The sequence below is a fragment of the Hyla sarda genome, chromosome 8 (assembly GCF_029499605.1).
Source record: "Hyla sarda isolate aHylSar1 chromosome 8, aHylSar1.hap1, whole genome shotgun sequence".
Lineage (NCBI taxonomy): Eukaryota > Metazoa > Chordata > Amphibia > Anura > Hylidae > Hyla > Hyla sarda.
The window spans coordinates 216,302,336-216,322,578 of NC_079196.1; the positions used below are offsets into that span (position 1 = coordinate 216,302,336).

Sequence of the window (20,243 nt, forward strand, 5' to 3'; positions counted from 1 at the left end):
CCTTAAAGGGGTACTCCGCTGGAAAACTTTTTTTTTTTTTTAAACTCAACTGATGCCAGAAAGTTAAACAGATTTCTAAATTACTTCTATGAAAAAAATCTTAATCCTTCCAGTACTTATCAGCTGCTTAATGCTTCAGAGAAAAGTTGTGTAGTTCTTTCCAGTCTGACCTCAGTGCTCTCTGCTGACATCTCTGTCCATGTCAGGAACTGTCCAGAGCAGGAGAAAATTCCCATAGCAAACCTCTCCTGCTCTGGACAGTTCCTGACATGGACAGAGGTGTCAGCAGAGAGCACTGTGGTCAGACTGGAAAGAACTACACAACTTCCTCTGTAGTATACAGCAGCTGATAAGTACTGGAAGGATTAAGATTTTGAACTAGAAGAAGTTTACAAATCTATTTAACTTTCTGGCACCAGCTCATTTAAAAACTTTCCCCCCCCCCCCCCCCCCCACCGGAGTACCCCTTTAAAGGTAAACTCTACCATTAATCCATTACTCTTCAGCTATTGTAAAAATATCCCCCCCCCCCCCATCATGCCCTAGACCTGTCTTGAACAGTGTTCTCCAAAGTGTGGCTCCTCAGTAATAGCAGAACTACAACTACCAGCATGGCCCTACATCTCACCATATCCTAGTTCCCAACTTGAGGTTCTCCAGTTTGTTGCACGACTACGACTCCCATCATGCCCTAGCTTTCACTAGACCAGTGTTTCCAAACGTGATTCTGCAGTTATTGCAAAACTACAACTCCCATCATGCTCTAGACCTGTCTTGACCAGTGTTCTCCAAAGTGAGGAACACTGGGAGTTGTAGTTTTGCTATTGCTAAGAAGCCATAGATCTGACTAGACCAGTGATCCCCAACCTTTGCAAAACTACAACTCCCATTATGCCCCACACCTCCGTAGATTTGTCTAGTGTTGCCCAACATGTGGTTCCCTCAAACATTGTAAAACTACAACTCCCAGCATGCCCTAGACCAGAGTTTCCCAACCTGTGGCTCGCCAGCCCTAACAAAACTAAAACTCCCATCATTTTATTATGTTTGGCAACAGCTGGAGAGTCACAGAGTAACACTGCTTTAGGGTACATTCAGACGAGCAGATTTTCGCAGCGTATTTTGCTGCGGATCCGCAGGCCCTCCTATATGCTGCCTTTATATGTGCCTGTTCGGAGCAGCAATACGCCGCTATGAGCAGACACACTGCGATGTGCAAGTTGCAGCGCGCATGCGCAGTTTCCTCGCACATCGCGGCAGTTCTCGGCCTAGCTCATTGAACAGGGGGAGCGGCCGCGATGTGTGTGAGTACACCACGCATGCGCAGCGACTCGCACATCGCAGTGTGTCTGCTCGTAGCGGCATATTGCCACTCAGAGCAGGCACATTTAAGGGCACCATACAGATGTCCTTTAGCGGCGGATCTGCAGCGGAAAATACGCTGCAAATCCACACGTGTGAACGTACCCTTTCATCGATGGTTTCCAACCAGTGGCTCTCCTGCTGTTGCACCACTACAACTCCTATCGTGCTCTGGAGAACCACAGGTTGGGGATCACTGGTCTAGTCAGATCTATGGCTTCATAGCAATAGCAAAACTACAACTCCCAATGTTCCTCACTTTTGGAGAACACTGGTCAAGACGGGTCTAGAGCATGATGGGAGTTGTAGTTTTGCAATAACTGGGCATGATGGGAGTTGTAGTTTCAAAACAGCCGGAGAGCCGCAGGCCTACAGTAAACCCAGCAGCTCAGGATCTGCGGAGATCAGAGACAGCTGCCGCTCTATGACCACAGGTGTCACCCCCCCCCCACTACTATATATAGCAGAGTTATCTTTGTACACATTGGACACTGTTCACACTGCTACATTGTATCTCCTGTATTCTAGATAGAAATAACCTTCACACCAGATTACAGAGAAAAATCTTTATTATGACAATTTCTTTTTAAAAAAAATAGAATTTTAAGCAGCAAAATCCACAGTCGAAAGGAGCGGTTGAGGCGTAAACCCCGCCTAAGAGGACCTCAACCCCATACAGACACCCCCTCCCCCTAAAACAGTGGTCTTCAAACTTCAGACCTCCAGATGTTGCAAAACTACAACTCCCAGCATGCCCGGACAGCCAACGGCTGTCCGGGCATGCTGGGAGTTGTAGTTTTGAAACATCTGCAGGATTTTTTTAGACATATATCAGATTGGGGGAAATCAGAGTGACAGCCAATATGGTCGCCACGAAGGCTGTCATCCAACTTAAAGGGGTACTCTCCTGGAAAACGTTTTTTTTTTTTTTTAAATCAACCCGTGGCAGAAAGTTATACAGATTTGTAAATTACTTCTATTAAAAAATCTTAATCCTTCCAGTACTTATCAGCTGCTAAATGTTCCACAGAAAGTTCTTTTCTTTTTGAATTTCCTTTCTGTCTGACCACAGTGCTCTCTGCTGACACCTCTGTTCATTTTAGGAACTGTTCAGTATGGAGAGGTTTGCTTCTACTCTGGACAGATCCTGACATGGACAGAGGTGTCAGCAGAGAGCACTGTGGTCAGACAGAAAGTAAATTCAAAAAGAAAAATACTTCCTGTGGAGCATATAGAAGCTGATAAGTACTGGAAGGATTAAGATTTTTTTAATAGAAGTAATTTACAAATCTGTTTAACTTTCTGCCACCAGTTCATTTAAAAAGAAAGGTTTTCCAGTGGAGTACCCCTTTAAACAGATTTGTAAATTACTTCTATTAAAAAATCTTAATCCTTCCAGTACTTTCCAGCTGCTGTTATGATCCACAGGAAGTTCTTTTCCTTTTGAATTTCCTTTCTGTCCGACCACAGTGCTCTCTGCTGACACCTCTGTCTATTTTAGGAACTGTCCAGAGCAGGAGCAAATCCCCATAGCAAACCTCTCCTGCTCCGGACAGTTCCTGACATGAACAGAGGTGTCAGCAGAGAGCACTGTGGTCAGACAGAAAGGAAATTCAAAAAAAAAGAAAAGAACTTCCTGTGGAGCATAACAGCAGCTGATAAGTACTGGAAGGATTAAGATTTTTTTTTTATAGAAGTAATTTGCAAATCTGTTTAACTTTCTGGCACCAGTTGATTTAAGAAAAAAATGTTTTCCAGGGGAGTACCCCTTTAATTTACTCCTGAACGACAGATCGTGCAGCGGCCATATTGGTTATCACCCAGCTTTCCCAGAAGCTGAGCTGACGAAGGGGAAAGCTGAGGATTTCCTATAGATTTTAGGGGAGGGATAATGGTAAATAAAGTTTGGCACAATGTTTACGGATCATATATAAAAAAATAAAAAAAAAGGAATGAAATGTGGCTGCATCTGGAGCGCAGGAAATCACGTACACTTCCTATAATGATAATAATAAATTTAATATATATATATAATTTAATATATATATATATATATATATATATATATTTATTTATAAAATTAATTTTTTTTATTTTTTATTTATTTATACTCTCACTTTATAGCAGGCAGAGTGTTATCTATTGCCTTATTGTGGCCCTCCAGCTGTTCCGAAACTTTGGAGTAATTTTGTTTGAACATTCTGAATAGTGAATATAATAATTTTTTTTAGAATAAGCATATATGCAAAATGTATATTCTTTACTGCGGATCATCAGATGTTACACTCTATTCACATCCAAAGCTGCATTCTCTCAGGAGGATGTGAGTGAGTGTTGCATGCCGAGATCTCACTGGAAGGGACTAGAGCAGCGGTTTCCAAAACTGTGAACCTCCAGATGTTGCAAAACTACAACTCCCAGCATGCCCGGACAGCCAAAGGCTGTAGTTTTGCAACATTTTAAAAGGTACAGTCTGGAAGCCACCGGACTAGAGTGTACAAGATTTAAAGTTCGGCAGCCTGAGAGGGAACATGAAAGCTGCAGAGATGCATCTCTGGTAGGGACTAGAGTAAATACGATGAGATACCCTGCAGCCTGAGAGGGAACATGAAAGCTGCGGGATGCATCTCTGGTAGGGACTAGAGTAAATACGATGAGATACCCTGCAGCCTGAGAGGGAACATGAAAGCTGCGGGATGCATCTCTGGTAGGGACTAGCGAATAGAAGACATGAAGCCTGAGAACTAACATGAAAGCTGTGGGATGCATCTCTGGTAGGGACTAGAGTAAATAAGATTCCATACCCAGCAGCCTGAGAGTAAACAGGAAAGATGCGGGACAAATCTCTGGTAGGGACTAGAGTAAATAAGATGCGATACCCAGCAGCCTGAGAGCGAACAGGAAAGCTGCGGGATGCATCTCTGGTAGGGACTAGAGTAAATAAGATGCGATACCCAGCAGCCTGAGAATGAACAGGAAAGCTGCGGGATGCATCTCTGGTAGGGACTAGAGTATATAAGATGTGACACCCTGCAGCCTGAGAACTAACATGAAAGCTGCGGGATGCATCTCTGGTAGGGACTAGAGTAAATAAGATGCCATACCCAGCAGCCTGAGAATGAACAGGAAAGCTGCGGGATGCATCTCTGGTAGGGACTAGAGTATATAAGATGCGATACCCAGCAGCCTGAGAACTAACATGAAAGCTGCGGGATGCATCTCTGGTAAGGACTAAAGTATATAAGATGCGACACCCTGCAGCCTGAGAGCGAACAGGAAAACAGCAGGATGCAGCTTCGGATGTGACTTGTGTATACAACCTGATGTATCCTAGTATCAGTATAAGAACTGTAATAGCAAAAATATTCCTGCAGTTTTCCTAAGCAAAACCTGCAATACCGCCCGCCTAGTAATAAACCAGGGGGTTCACTTATTTACATACATGGAGGAGAGAAAAAAAAAAATCTATAAAAACATAGCGCCATCTTCAGTGTCACAGTGCAACTACAAGATGTACACAAATTCATGTGCTTAGTATAGTGTCAGTGCTTGCCAAAAAAAAAAAAAGTACTCCGCTCGTAGAGAGCATACTGGGAGTAGTAGTGAAAGACAGCTGGAGAGCCAATGGTTTGAAGAGGGTCTCCACAAAAATCGGATTAATATGGCACAAGCCGCCTCTGCGTTGGCAATTAAGGCCTAAATAATCTGAAACAGACCGGTTTCTAGGGACGTGCCCTGTGGTTGCTAAGCAGCGTGTCCATAGCAACCAGACTGTAAGAAAGTAATTAGCTGTCTCATTCAGCTTTAGTAATTTGTATTTTTCTAAAATTAGGAATATTTGTGTTCGAGTTGATGCCCGAGGCTGTTCTAATATGGCTTATAATAATATGCAGCATAGTGGACCACTAGGACAGTCATCAAACTGGGGGCGGCCATATTGGGACTTTATCCGGTACATAGCCTGTCTTTATTGTCTACAGCAGTGGTCTCCAAACCATGGCCCTCCAGCTGTTGCAAAACTACAACTCCCAGCATGCCCGGACAGCCAACGGCTGTCCGGGCATGCTGGGAGTTGTAGTTTTGCAACAGCTGGAGGGCCACGGTTTGGAGACCACTGGTCTATAGTCAGGTCAGTTCTAGTGTGTGGCCCCCAATCATCAAAAGCCTAATTGCCCATTTCTTAATTACAACATCCGAAATACGGCTGCCATTTCAGCTCGTGGTAAACAGGTTCCATTCAGGACCCAAGAAAAGCCGGGTCAAAGTCATTTTCTGCAGCCACTGTCCCAAAAACTCAGGATACAGCCTGATGTTAACATTGCTAGGACCCTCAAAATGGCTGCGGCCGCACGATATTTTCATACACCCACCGCAAGTGTGAATTAATAAAAACACAACCCCCCCCCCCCCCATGGATAAGTGCAAAAATACATAAAGGAAATAAGATTTTGCATGTGCAATTATGTAAAAAAAAAATAAAAAATAAAAAAAAAATAAAAAAAAAAAAAACACAACATTACCCCCACTCTAAAAAAAAAAAATGTAAATTAAAGAAAAAAATTAAAATAAATCCATGTATGAAATGATAAGCGGCGCCGCCTTAGCAGCAGCCTCTTTTCTCGGTCAGTAGGAATCTCTGCAAACATCTATAGCAGCAATCACTTATGTACAAAATATGGCAAATCCAGTTATTTACGATTAAACTACAGTTCCCAGCAGTCATTGCCAGTCTGGCTAATCGCACTCCGATCAGTGATTTAAAGGTACGGTAACCCCTTTCTTTTTTTCCTTTAGTCCATTATTTAAACATATAAATTCCACCAAGACGATTGCCTGGAACTTCCAGATGGGTCTACGAACGCCACGTCGTTCCATATCGGTGCGCCGCTCCTGTTCTGTGCAATTCTGGCAAATGAGAGAAAAAAAAAAAAAAAACGGATAAGCAGCCATTAAGATTTGGAAGAAGAAAAAGGAATTATAGATCTGCAAACAGGAACTAAAGCGGCACTCCGGGTCGGTGTACAATAAAGTAAACAAAAGCAAGAATGGGATGCCCTCTGGTTAGCAAGAGGAAATCTCATAGTTAGCAGTTACCATGACAACACAGGGCCTGGCCAGGAACAAGGCCTGTCAACTAACTTTATTGAACATTCCTGGAAAAGCACTATGTGAAGCTTAATGGGGTTATCGCAGTGGTTTTCAAACTGTGGCCCTCCAGATGTTGCAAAACTACATTTCCCAGCATGCCCGGACAGCCGTTGGCTGTCCGGGCATGCTGGGAAATGTAGTTTTGCAACATCTGGAGGGCCATAGTTTGGAGACCACTGGGGTTTCTAGTATTAAAAAAATAAATAAATAAATAAACAGTGCCACTGCTGTCCTGAGGTTGTATGTGGCATTACAGTTCAGTTCCATTGATGTGAATGGAACATGCTGTAATACCGCACACAACCTGAGGACAGAGGTGGTGCTGTTTTTTCTATTCCTGGATGACTCAGAGGACACAGGGCTTAAAGGGGTACTACGGTGAAAACCTTTTTTCTTTTAAATCAACTGGCTCTGGAAAGTTAAACAGATTTGTAAATTACTTCTATCAAAAAAAAATCTTAATCCTTCCTGTACTTATTAGCTGCTGAATACTACAGAGGAAATTCTTTTCCTTTTGGAATTCTCTCTGATGACATCACGAGCACAGTGCTCTTTGCTGACGTTATTATAATAATAATAAGTCTTTATTTATTGTTGTCCTTAGTGGGATTTGAACCCAAGGCCCCAGCACTGCAAGGCAGCAGTGCTAACCACTGAGCCACCATGCTGCCCTTAGCATACATCTGCTATGCACGGTTGCTAAAAATGGACAGAGATGTCAGCAGAGAGCACTGTGCTCGTGATGTCATCAGTGTTCCAAAAAGAAAAGAATTTCCTCTGTAGCATTCAGCAGCTAATAAGTACTGGAAGGATTAAGATTTTTTTTTTAATAGAAGTAATTTACAAATATGTTTAACTTTCTGGCACCAGTTGATTTAAAAGAAAAAAAGGTTTTCACCGGAGTACCCCTTTAAAGGGGTACTCCGGTGGAAGACAAATGTTTTCAAATGAACTGGTGCCAGAAAGTTATAAAAGGATTTGTAAATTACTTCTATGCAATAATCTTAATCCTTCCAGTACTTACCAGCTGCTGTATACTACAGAGGAAGTTGTGTAGTTCTTTCCAGTCTGACCACAGTGCTCTCTGTCCATGTCAGGACCTGTCCAGAGCAGGAGAAAATCCCCATAGCAAATCTCTCCTGCTCCGGACAGTTCCTGACATGAACAGGAGGTGTCAGCAGACAGCACTGTGGTCAGACTGGAAAGAATTACACAACTTCCTGTGGAAGATACAGCAGCTGATAAGTACTGTAAGGGTTAAGATTTTTTTTTATAGAATTCATTTACAAATCTGTTTAAAAGTTTCTGACAGCTGTTGGTTTGAAAACATTTTCTTTCCACCAGAGTACCCCTTTAAATGTACACCATGTGCCCAGTCTATGAAGTGCTCTTCATAGCCATTTGGTCACATGGCTAATGCTGGACATAACAGATCAGTGTGATGTCTGGCATTAAAAGGGGTATTCCGGTGGAAAATTTTTTTTTTTTTTTCGGTGGACATTCCGCAGACAGCAGAACATGCCGGAGCTAGCACCACTTGGAAATGTGCCGTCTCCATTTCAACCAAAAGAATTGACATGGCAATTCTTTTTGCGAAGGCTGGAATCGGAATTTCAGCGCTAGATGTTTCCGGCGCGGAAATTCTACTGTGTGCAAGGTGCAGCTGAATCCCCTCGAAATTAATGCAAAGGAATTTCTTGTGCAAACAAGGCCTAAAAGTTTATTTAGGAAGAGAAAAACAGAGCTGATTTCTTCCAAAAACAGCGCCACTCTTGTCCTCAGGTTGTGTGTGGTATTGCAGCTCCGTCCTATTGAAGCGAAAGGAGTAGAGTTGTAATTCCACACAGAACCTGAGGACAGGGGTGGCGCTGTTTTTTTTTTTTTAGGAAGAAATAGGTTCTGTTTTTCTAAAGAGGTATCCAGGAGAAGAAACATAACAGCTTTCTTCCAAAAATAGCGCCACACATGTCCTCAGGTTGTGTATAGTATTGCAGCTTCGTTCCCTACAACTGAATACAGCCAATTGTAATGTCACACACAACCTGGGGTGGCGCTGTTTTTGGAGGAAATTATCTCTCTTTCTCTCTTACTGGATAACCCTCTTTAACCTCTGGATGTTCCATTTGATAACAGCAAGCAGAGATCTTAAAAATGGTGACAAATTGATACACAATTTACAAAAACAACTTTTCATTATAACCATAGATGAGCCTGGCAGAGCATTCTCCGTATTCAGTGGTGCCCATCACTCCGTGTACCTGTGATTTTAGGTCCGCAGATCCCGATGGCCTCACTTTGTCAGCAGCGAGCTGGGATCGGAAAAGATCTGATACAGTCCATACCCGATCTCGTCGATCTCCTCCTCCGTCAGGCCCCAGAACAAGTTGACTTTTTCATTAAAATAACACGGGAGGGACCCGCTGCCCAGATGCCCGATGAGCGCCTCTATGACCTGCAGGAAGCGGTCGGCCATACTGGACTCTGACCAATCGGAGGAGTCCTTACTGAGGTGCAGGAGGGCGTGTCTTAAGTGGGTCGGGGACAGAGGCCGGAGCTCCGAGCGGCGGTGACAAATACTTCTCAGTACGTGTAGACACTTCTGCCGGATGCCAGCAACGCTGCCGTCCAGCTCCTGAAGGTGGCGGATCTCCTCGCGGTAATAGCTGCGCCGCCAGAGATTTTCGGCCAGGGCAGCAGAGGAGGAGTGCGCCAGCAGGACCGCCTCTTCGGTTTCAGCCACCGGTAGGACGTTGATGGTTGTGGTGAAGTCGCAGTGGATGACCTCTAGTCTAACGTCGTCGGGGGTAACGAAGGGCCGGATGCTGCACTCCAGGACGGTGCCGATGGCCGGCCAATTGATGGACCCTACGATGGTCTTGTGTAAGGACTCCACGATCGTCCTGGTGGAAAGATAGCCCCCCAGCATGAACCGATCCCAGGGGCTGCTCCCCCGCGCCGTGTACTCCAAGTTAACCCTTTTAATCAACCAAAATCGGGGGTCACCGTGGATCGTTTCCTCTCCTGGTACAAAGGTCCACAGATCCGGTTCGAGAATAAGGGGCAGCAATATATGAGCGCGGTCCAAATGGGTGACGGGGAGGCAGTTACCTAGGGAGCCCCCCAGCTGCATGGCGGAGAAAGGCATCTCAGGGTGCTTGGATTTCAGGAAGTTTTGCAGTTCGCCCATGATGTCCAGCACCAGCCGCTTTACAGCTTGTGTCTGAGCTTCTGGCACCAGTGCATCATGGGTGTAGTAGTGCAGCAGGGTCTCCTGTAAGGTGAAGCACATGGGGGTCTTCTCAGCCACGGGGGGCTGCTCGGGATTTGCACTTGAAGCTGCGGCATCTGAAGAAGAGAAGTAATATCAGTCATGCTGATCGTTCAGCTCTAATGTTCATGATACTGATCTTATACTCCAGTCACATTTAAAGCTGCAAGAAGAACTAAGCTTAAAGGGGTACTTCGGTGGAAAACACATACATACATATATATTTTTTTTTCCTTCAAATCAACTGGTGCCAGGGTAAACGACACTGATTTACATCAATGCTTTCCAACCAGTTGCTGCAAGAGTACAACTCCCGTTATTCTTTGAAAGCCAGAGGGTTATCCTGACAAGATGGGAGTTGTAGTCTTTCAACAGCTGGAGGCGCTCTGGTTGGGAAACATTGATCCATACACTGGACTAGCAAACTGATGTCGCATCCTGTACCGTGAACACTAACAGAATTCCGTCTCAGCTTTGGGTGTGACTGGAGTCGCAGGTACAGAACCTAATATACAATATTCTATTCATAATAAAAGGTGCATGAGAGTAAAACAGAAACCTGGCAACTCACCACGAAATAGGCTTTATTCCAAAGCTGGATTCATGGCACACATCGTGGCAAGGGAGGGAAGGAAGTAGGGGGAACCCGCATCTGTGTGGCGTAAAGAAGTGCCAGCAAGGCACGAAACTGCGCCGTTCCACGGGAACCCCCTGCCTCCTTCCCTTCCCTCCCTTGCCACAATGTACGCCATGAATCTAGCTTTGGAATAAAGCCTATTTGGTGGCGAGTTGGCGGGTTTCTACTTTACTCTCATGCACCTGTACATGGACTCCGCTATGCTCTGAGCACCGCCAGGCTGCTTGCTTCAGGATCCGGATTTCATACTTCCTATACCTATACGCAGGAATAGAGGTTCAGTAGTGCCAGTCTACATGTTTCTTCATTAGCTTTGTACTATTCATAATAATGTTGGTCCCTTTGCTGACCTTGCTCGGGCCTGCTGGGCTCAGGGACTGGTAAAGCGGCGCTCAAGTCGGAACGGGTTGCTTTTCGCACAAGTTTGGGTGAAGCCTTCAGCAGGACGGCTTCCTTCCAGCTTTCTTCTATAGATTTCTGTTCTAGCTTCCCATCTGCGTCTTTCTCGTCCGGAGGCGACGCTGCGCGGTCAATGAGCTGCAGACACGAGGAACAGAGTCACAATGGCTTCTCTTTAAAGCGTACCCGTCAGATCCAACAAAAAACATTTAATATATATAGCTCACTCAGTACCTAATCCTGACCATGTACATCTAATTGATGTGTCTAGCACCTTTAATTTTTTTTTTATTATACTTTTAATTTAGCTCAGTAGTCTGAATTCCTCTCAAAGGGAGGGGGCGTGGCCTCACTGTGCAGGTCTCCGCCCCCTCCCTCAGTATGCTGTCTGCTCACATCTCCCCAAGCATTAGCAAAACTACAACTCCCAGCTTGTAGTTTTCCTCCAGCCCTGCGCTCACAGCTGTCAATCAAGGAAGTGTGTCCATGACATAGGTGATGACTCATGGACACAGCAGGACTAGTATGTGTCCAGGCAGGCGGGGGGGGGCAGCTGTTTGAATGGATTTTTCAGTATGAAATACTGGAAATTTTTCTAATGAAAGCAATAGCAAAACCTATTGGTTGTACATGCTTTAGAACATCCCAAAAGTTTTTGTATCTGACAGTGCCCATTTAAAGGGTCCTGCACCCCATATATTGTGTAATCAGGCTAAGCAAGGGTTCTCCTTCAAAGAATACCTGTCACCAAATAAACTTTTTCTAAACTAACTCAGGCTATGTTCCCTAACTACTCCTAACACTCCTCCCACCCTTCAAAAAAAAAAATTCAGAGCTTTAAAAAGCTGGGTTTCTTATCTTTCTTCTTGCTCACAGAGTCCAATCTCCCAGCAGGAGAAAGTGGCGTTTCCCAGCAGGCATGAGATCATTGAAGCCTGCTGGGGGGACCACTTCCGCCCTCACATCGTTGCAGTGCTATGATGAATAGAAGACCTCAAGCTCTGTACAGCAGCTTTCAGTCTGTGTATCTTTCAGTGAGGCTCTTTACAGTTTTCAGTCTGTGCAGCTTTGTCGGTGCAGCCGCTTTTAGTGAGGCTCTTTGCAGCTGTCAATCAAGCTCAGGGCAGAGAAAAACTTGCTGAGTTTGGTCTCCTGCCATTGCAAGCAGGAGACCAAAATCTGAGGTTTTGACCAGACTGAATATGTTCTGGCCAAGAAGGGAGACCCCTGGTGGCCAGAAGTATAAAGTAGAAAAACTAACATAAGATGTATATATATATATATTTTTTTTTTTAAATGGAAGCCAATTACAAAAGTTATTTATTTGACATAAGGAATCAATATAAAAAATCATGTTTAATGACTGTTTAATGACAGTGCCCCTTTAAGCATCATTTTACATCTGCATATAGTTCCTATACTGGTATCATGTCTTATACCCCCAATCACACATAGTGCTGCATCCAAAACCCCAGACAACACTGATGCATCCTTTACAACAGGGCTAGACAAATCCCAGGAGCCAGGTCGACTGAGAATTTCATCCTGGTGCCTAGGTTTTTGTCAGCTCTTTCCATTAACCCCCTTCACCACCCATGACAAACATTCAAGTCATGGGTGGTGTAAGGGAACATGGCACGTGTCGGGGCTAGACAAATCCCAGGCGCCAGGGTCCACTGAGAATTTTATCTTGACTCCTAGGTTTTTGTCAGCTCTTTCCATTAACCACTTTCCAACCCAAACATTCACGTCATAGGTCGAGTAAGGGAATATGATGCGCGCCCGATTGCCCTCCCCCCCACAATGGAATCGCTGTGTGCCCATCAGTTCTCAGGCCTGCCCGAGGCCTGTACAGTACTAGAAAGGCTGTAGCAATAGAGCGCCCATCTCATAGATCAATCTAATGCTTTACACTGATTTATATTAGCGACTGAACAATGAAACAGTGTAAAAAACTAAATGAAAAAAAACTAAATAAAAATACACATGTAAATAAAAAAGTTTATAAAAATTGAAGAAAAAAAAAAAAGATTATTCAAATTGCCCCCCTTTTGCCTTTTTCCAATTAAAATAAATAAATTAAATTAATAAATACATTTTTTTATTTAATTAAATAAATTTAATTAAATAATATTATAAAATTAATTTAAAAAAGGGAAAAAAATTAAATAAATATTTTTGGTATCACTGCGTGCAGAATTATCCAAAACTACTCAATTATCAAAATTCCTGGAAAACTAGAGGAACAGTAAATCTTTAATCAGTTCAAAACTACAACTCCCAGCATGCACGGACAGCCTTTGGCTGTCCGTGCATGCTGGAAGTTGTAGTTTTTGCAACAGCTGGCGAGCCACGCAGGTTGCAGATTGGGGACCTAGACTATTGAAAGAAAATTAATGAACTACTGTGCTTACCCTTTTGACCGCCAACGTGGCAATGCCCAGCATGGCTGCACCCCCGACACCGAGTACCAGCCTGGCATTGGCCAGTAAGAAATCCACCATGCTTGCCGATGCCATCTTCTGACTTCTTGCCTTTCTTCTGAAGCGGCATTTCGGCCATGATAATACTGCAGAAGCAAAAGGAACAGATCACATCATATCAGCTGTTGCAAAACTACAAACTCCCAGCATGCCTGGACAGCCAGGTGTCTGCCAATAGATCCTACTTAGATTGGGATGCAACCTTTTTCCAGACTCCTGAATGAAAAGGGAGAAAGGGAGACCGGATATAAAGCATTACTAAGCAGATTTGCTTTATCAGGCATCTGGGAAAGGCTGTTTGGGTATGCTGGGAGTTGTAGTCTTGCAATAGGTTGAAGACCTCTAATCAAAATACTTTGGGGGAGATTTATCAAAACCCGTCCAGAGGAAAAAGTTGCTGAGTTGTCCATAGCAACCAATCAGATCGCTGCTTTCATTTTTTTAAACGTCCTCTGCAAAATGAAAGCAGCGATCTGATTGGTTGCTATGGACAACTCAGCAACTGTTCCTCCTGGACGGGGTTTTTGATAAATCTCCTTTGTTGTTATTAGAAATATCTTGATGCAGATAGCGGAAAAATTGCACGAGTATTTATATATATGTATAAATGTCCCCAAGACCCATCCCGATCTCTGCGACCATACAGAAAGAGAAAGAAAAACAAAACCTCACCTTCTCTCCGCACCCGCACTGAGGCCTCGTCATTGTTTGCTGCTATCTCCTCTCATGTCTCTCCTCTCTCTCTCTCTCTCTCTAGTCTCTCTCTCCTCTCTCTCTCCTCAGTCTCTCTCTCTCTCTCTCTCTCTCTCTCTCTCTCTCTAGTCTCTCTCTCTCTCCCTCTCTCTAGTCTCTCTCCCTCTCTCTAGTCTCTCTCCCTCCCTCTAGTCTCTCTCTCTCTCTCTCTCTCTCTCTCTCTCTCTAGTCTCTCTCTCTCCTCTCTCTAGTCTCAGTCTCTCTCTCCCTCTCTCTAGTCTCTCTCCCTCTCTCTAGTCTCTCCTCTCTCTCCCTCTCTCGTCTCTCTCTCCCTCCCTCTAGTCTCTCTCTCCCTCTCTAGTCCTCTCTCTCCCTCCCTCTAGTCTCTCCCTCCCTCTAGTCTCTCCCTCCCTCTAGTCTCTCCCTCCCTCTAGTCTCTCCCTCCCTCTAGTCTCTCTCTCTCTCTCCCTCCCTCTAGTCTCTCCCTCCCTCCCTCTAGTCTCTCCTCTCCCTCCCTCCCTCTAGTCTCTCTCTCCCCTCCCTCTAGTCTCTCTCTCCCTCCCTCTAGTCTCTCTCTCCCTCCCTCTAGTCTCTCTCTCCCTCCCTCTAGTCTCTCTCTCTCTAGTCTCTCTCTCTCTAGTCTCTCTCTCTCTCTAGTCTCTCTCTCTCTCCCTCTCTCTCTCTAGTCTCTCTCTCTAGTCTCTCTCTATCTAGTCTCTCTCTCCCTCCCTCTAGTCTCTCTCTCTCTAGTCTCTCTCTCCCTCCCTCTAGTCTCTCTCTCTCTCTCTCTCTCTAGTCTCTCTCTCTCTCTCTCTAGTCTCTCTCTCTCTTGTCTCTCTCTCTCTCTGTCTCTCTCTCTCTCTGTCTCTCTCTCTCTCTGTCTCTCTCTCTCTCTCTCTCTGTCTCTCTATGTCTCTGTCTCTCTCTCTCTCTAGTCTCTCTCTCTCTAGTCTCTCTCTCTCTCCTCTCTCTAGTCTCAGTCTCTCTCTCCCTCTCTCTAGTCTCTCTCCCTCTCTCTAGTCTCTCCTCTCTCTCCCTCTCTCGTCTCTCTCTCCCTCCCTCTAGTCTCTCTCTCCCTCTCTAGTCTCTCTCTCCCTCCCTCTAGTCTCTCTCTCCCTCCCTCTAGTCTCTCCCTCCCTCTAGTCTCTCCCTCCCTAGTCTCTCTCTCTCTCTAGTCTCTCTCTCTCTCCCTCTCTCTCTCTAGTCTCTCTCTCTAGTCTCTCTCTCTAGTCTCTCTCTATCTAGTCTCTCTCTCCCTCCCTCTAGTCTCTCTCTCTCTCTCTCTCTCTCTCTCTCTCTCTAGTCTCTCTCTCTCTCTCTCTCTAGTCTCTCTCTCTCTCTTGTCTCTCTCTCTCTCTTGTCTCTCTCTCTCTCTTGTCTCTCTCTCTCTCTTGTCTCTCTCTCTCTCTTGTCTCTCTCTCTCTAGTCTCTCTAGTCTCTCTCTCTCTAGTCTCTCTAGTCTCTCTCTCTCTAGTCTACTCTAGTCTCTCTCTCTCTCTCTCTAGTCCTCTCTCTCTCTCTCTCTAGTCTCTCTCATCTCTCTCTCTAGTCTCTCTCTCTCTCTCTAGTCTCTCTCTCTCTCTCTAGTCTCTCTCTCTCTCTCTCTCTAGTCTCTCTCTCTCTCTCTCTCTCTCTAGTCTCTCTCTCTCTCTCTAGTCTCTCTCTCTCTCTCTCTCTCTCTCTCAGTCTCTCTCTCTCTCTAGTCCTCTCTCTCTCTCTCTAGTCTCTCTCTCTCTCTCTCTCTAGTCTCTCTCTCTAGTCTCTCTCTCTAGTCTCTCTCATATATATATATATATATATATATATATATATATATATACTATCTCTCTATCTATCTATCTATCTATATCTCTATCTATATATATCTCTATATCTCTATATTTATCCTGTCAGCTGGGCAGAGATACCAGTGATACATCTCGCTGTCACCCACACAGATCGGGGTGCGCTCATCCCTTATAAATACATACTGCGCCCTCTGGTAACTTGGACTCGTCCATCAATGTAAAGGTTGGTCAACGGCGACAAGATATCTGTATACATTTCCCCACAGATCTGTAGGTGGAGACTACAGCGATCAGGATATGGCTGTGCCAGAAGCCCCATGCAAGCCAAAGGCTGTCCGCACGTGCTGGGAGTTGTAGTTTTGCAACAGCTGGAGGCACTCTGGTTGGGATACACTGGTCTAACCTGATACGAACCTATAAGGACAGGATATAGGTGTGTCCGCTGCGCTTGACATGATAACAAACCCTCAGCTGTGAGAGGTACCTGCTCTTCAGCTTCTGGACATAAAAACAATAAATGCTCCCATTCACAAGAAGACTACAAGTCCCATCATGCTTCAAAAGCCAAGGGATATCTAGACAAGCTGGGAGTTGTAGTTTTCCAGATTAGGTGACGTTGCTCTACACCTTTCATCTTGTCAGGATAACCCATGATGGAGTAGTAGTCTTGAAGCACAAGGAGAGCAACTAGTTGGAACACATTGACGTAAAAATCAACGTTCTGCTGGTCTAGTCTAATTCCCATTCACTGACAGCAAGCGGAGATCTTAACTAGGTCCACAAATGCAAAAAACACACAAAAAAAGTTGCAAAACTTTTTGCACTGCAGCAATAAAACGTGAACGATTGACATCACAGCTTGTCTCAACTAACTTTATTTATAATAGATCGCAATAAAATTTTGCACAAAATTTAAGACTCAATAAATGGTATCTGCTGGAGATTTTTTTTTTTGATTACATATAAAGAAAATCACAAAAAAAATAAAATTATATATATATATATATATATATATATATATATATTGTTCTAGCAGATGCCCACATACACAAGGAAGTCAGAATGTTAAAGGGCATCAGTAGCCAAAGTAAAACTACATATCCCAGCATGCCTAGCTAACCAAAGCCATAATACTACATGGACAGGGAAGCTGGGACTTGTAGTTCACGAACCACTAGAGTTAGCTACGTATTTACGCGTTTCAGTGTTACTGAACCCCCGCAGTCAGGGCAGAACCCGTCCCACCGGTCACCTCCCCCGTCCCCCGTCTAGTCCGTTGACCCGAAGCTCTCACCGGCCTTTCCCGCGCCTTTGCTGCTCCCCCTGCGGGCTACGTCCGGTCTCCGCTCCGCAGAGCACTCTGACCAATCACACGCCTCCATCCCGTCAGCCGGCCAATCACAAGTGACCCCTTGAGGCCCCCTCCCCGCCTCTTTACCAATCACTGAAGAGGCGAAAGGAATAGCAGCCAATCAAAGCAGAGGTTATAAAGAACCAGCCAATCACCGAAGAATGTCGAGAGTTTGAACCAATCATAACACTCAAATGTACTAAAAACAACTTCCATCTCAAAATAGGGGCCAATCAATAGGCCTGCGTTTCCATGACGTCTTTAGTTGTCAAGTCCGGTTGTGCATATGACGCTTCTTATTGGCTTTTTAACTGTCAGTCATCCGGAGATAGCGCTCGAGAGAACCGTGAGGGGGGCGTGGCTAGAAAGTGGATGGGTTAGGGTGTGTACGGCTAAGTGACAGGACGTGAGGCAGGTTGTGTGAGCGGAGGAGGGGGCGGGACTTAACCGCTTCCTGCTCTTCACACCAGACAGACCCTCCCTGGAACCGGGACAATGGCGGCTACCGGGGTGCTGCCTCTTATCCGAGGGGTGGACCTGAGCGGCAATGATTTTAAGGTGAGATAGGGGTAGAGCATGAGGAGGCCCAGTAGTCAACTATTTATAACTTATATAGCCATGAATCAGTGTTTCCCAACCAAGGTGCCTCCAGCTGTTGCAAAGCTACAACTCCCAGCATGCCCGGACAGCCAAAGGCTGTCCGGGCATGCTGGGAGTTGTAGTTTTGCAACAGCTGGAGGCACCCTGATTGGGAAACACTTCCATAGATAGTGCTGTACAATAGGTCACTATCTCATATATAGAATTATATGTCTACTGCGGCCTTCTGCTGTCAGGGCATGCTGGGAGTTGTAGTTTTGCAACAGCTGGAGGCTCCCTGATTGGGAAACACTACCATAGATAGTGCTGTACAATAGGTCACTATCTCATATATAGAATTATATGTCTACCGTGGCCTTCTGCTGTCCGGGCATGCTGGGAGTTGTAGTTTTGAAACAGGTTGTTGAACGCCTGTGTAGATGCCTATAGGTATACACATTATCACTCATATATCTGTGGGATTATATGTGTAATACTCATACACACTAATACATTCATACACCTACTGTATATATACTCATATGTATGGAAATAATGTATATACATATATACTCCCAAACATACCTAATATACATACACACTAATACATTCATACACCTACTGTATATATACTCATAGGTATGGAAATAATGTATATACATCATATATACTCTCACACATACCTATATACATACACACTAATACATTCATACACCTACTGTATATATACTCATAGGTATGGAAATAATGTATATACATATATACTCCCAAACATACCTATATACATACACACTAATACATTCATACACCTACTGTATACATACTCATAGGTATGGAAATAATGTATATACATATATATACAAACATACATATATACATACACACTAATACATTCATACACCTACTGTATATATACTCATATGTATGGAAATAATATATACATCATATATACTCACACAAACATATCTATATACATACACACTAATACATTCATACACCTACTGTATACATACTCATAGGTATGGAAATAATGTATATACATATATACTCACACACAAACATATCTATATACATTAATGCCTTCATACACCTACTGTATATATACTTATAGGTATGTAAATAATGTATTCCTCATATATACTCACACACATACCTATATACATACACACTAATACATTCATACACCTACTGTATATATACTCATAGGTATGGAAATAATGTATATACATCATATATACAAACATACATATATTCACACTCATAATACATAAACTTACTAATACGGAAAAATTGGACATACAGACCCAATCCCATACTTATATACTCCCACTACATCAGATGTGTAAATCACATACAGGATCATATACTCACTGCCTATATAGGCGTAAAGATAACATACACACAAATGTTCATACACATACTTTATATGTAAGTACGTAATATATACACGCAGACTTATTTGTCGTACATACACTTATATACTATCACATAGAGGAGCATATACAAACAAGCATACAGTATATATGTATAAAACAGATCTGTATGTAACATACATGGTCAGGTATGGGTATATGTTATATGTACACGTACACTTATATACTGTCACAGAGGAGCATATACAAACAAGTATATATATATATGTGTGTGTATAAAACAGATCTGTATGTAACATACATAGTCAGGTATGGGTATATGTTATATATACACACGTACACTTATATACTATCGCATAGAGGAGCATATACAAACAAGCATATATGTATGTAACATACATGGTCAGGTATGGGTATATGTTATATGTACACGTACACTTATATACTGTCACAGAGGAGCATATACACACAGTTCCCGACACAATACATGCACATACGTACATAGCATACGCATATACATACTTATATACTTATAATGCATGCATACATATACATACATCACAAACAGGATTATACATGCAGATTCCTACGTAGACTTATACAAACGTAAACATAAGTCATGTGTACACATACAGACCCCCCCCCCCCCCACTGTCTTATTGTTCAGCTCATACACACAGATTCTTATATAGACGTCATACAGAGATGGACATAACATATACAAGACAAATCCGTTCATACACTTACTGTATACATACTAGGGATCGAACAATATCGTTTTTTTAGGGCCTATACCGATAATCGGTGCAGGTTAGGGCCGATAGCCGATAACTTATACCGATATTCCGGTATAAGTTATCGGCTATTTATCCCCCCACGACACCGCTGCAGATCATTGATTTAAAGCGGGCGCTTTAAATCAATGCACTGCAGTGGCTTTTGCGGTGCCATAGGCCGCCGCCGCCACCACCCGCTTCTCTCCCCCTGCCTGTCAGGGTGGTCCGGGCCATCCTTCCATCCTTCCTGTAGTGTCCGGCGGCATTCCGGGTGGAGGGTGAACCGGTCCGGGCTGTCCTCCTTCTCCAGGGTCCTCTTCTCCACTCCGGGCAGGCTCCGGCCTAGTAACGCTGCATAGACGCCGCTGCGCCAGTGACGCCCGCGCG

The 20,243-nt window shown here is 44.0% G+C and overlaps 2 protein-coding genes across 2 annotated transcripts in view; one reads left to right on the forward strand and one right to left on the reverse strand.

Annotated features, from left to right (window-relative positions):
- Window positions 1-6,138: 6,138 nt before the first annotated feature.
- MIEF2 (mitochondrial elongation factor 2) lies at window positions 6,139-13,376 on the reverse strand. The gene is given in 5 exon segments (XM_056535567.1): window positions 6,139-6,267; window positions 8,769-9,855; window positions 10,766-10,952; window positions 13,229-13,321; window positions 13,323-13,376. Coding segments are annotated over 4 exon segments (1,389 nt in total). The 3' UTR covers window positions 6,139-6,267; window positions 8,769-8,800.
- Window positions 13,377-17,418: 4,042 nt separating this feature from the next.
- Window positions 17,419-20,243, forward strand: part of FLII (FLII actin remodeling protein) — a gene marked incomplete at its 3' end in the record, with an annotated part of 40,493 nt that continues 37,668 nt past the window's right edge. The window contains 1 exon segment of the mRNA XM_056535539.1: window positions 17,419-17,686. Coding sequence (XP_056391514.1) covers window positions 17,624-17,686 — 63 coding nt within the window.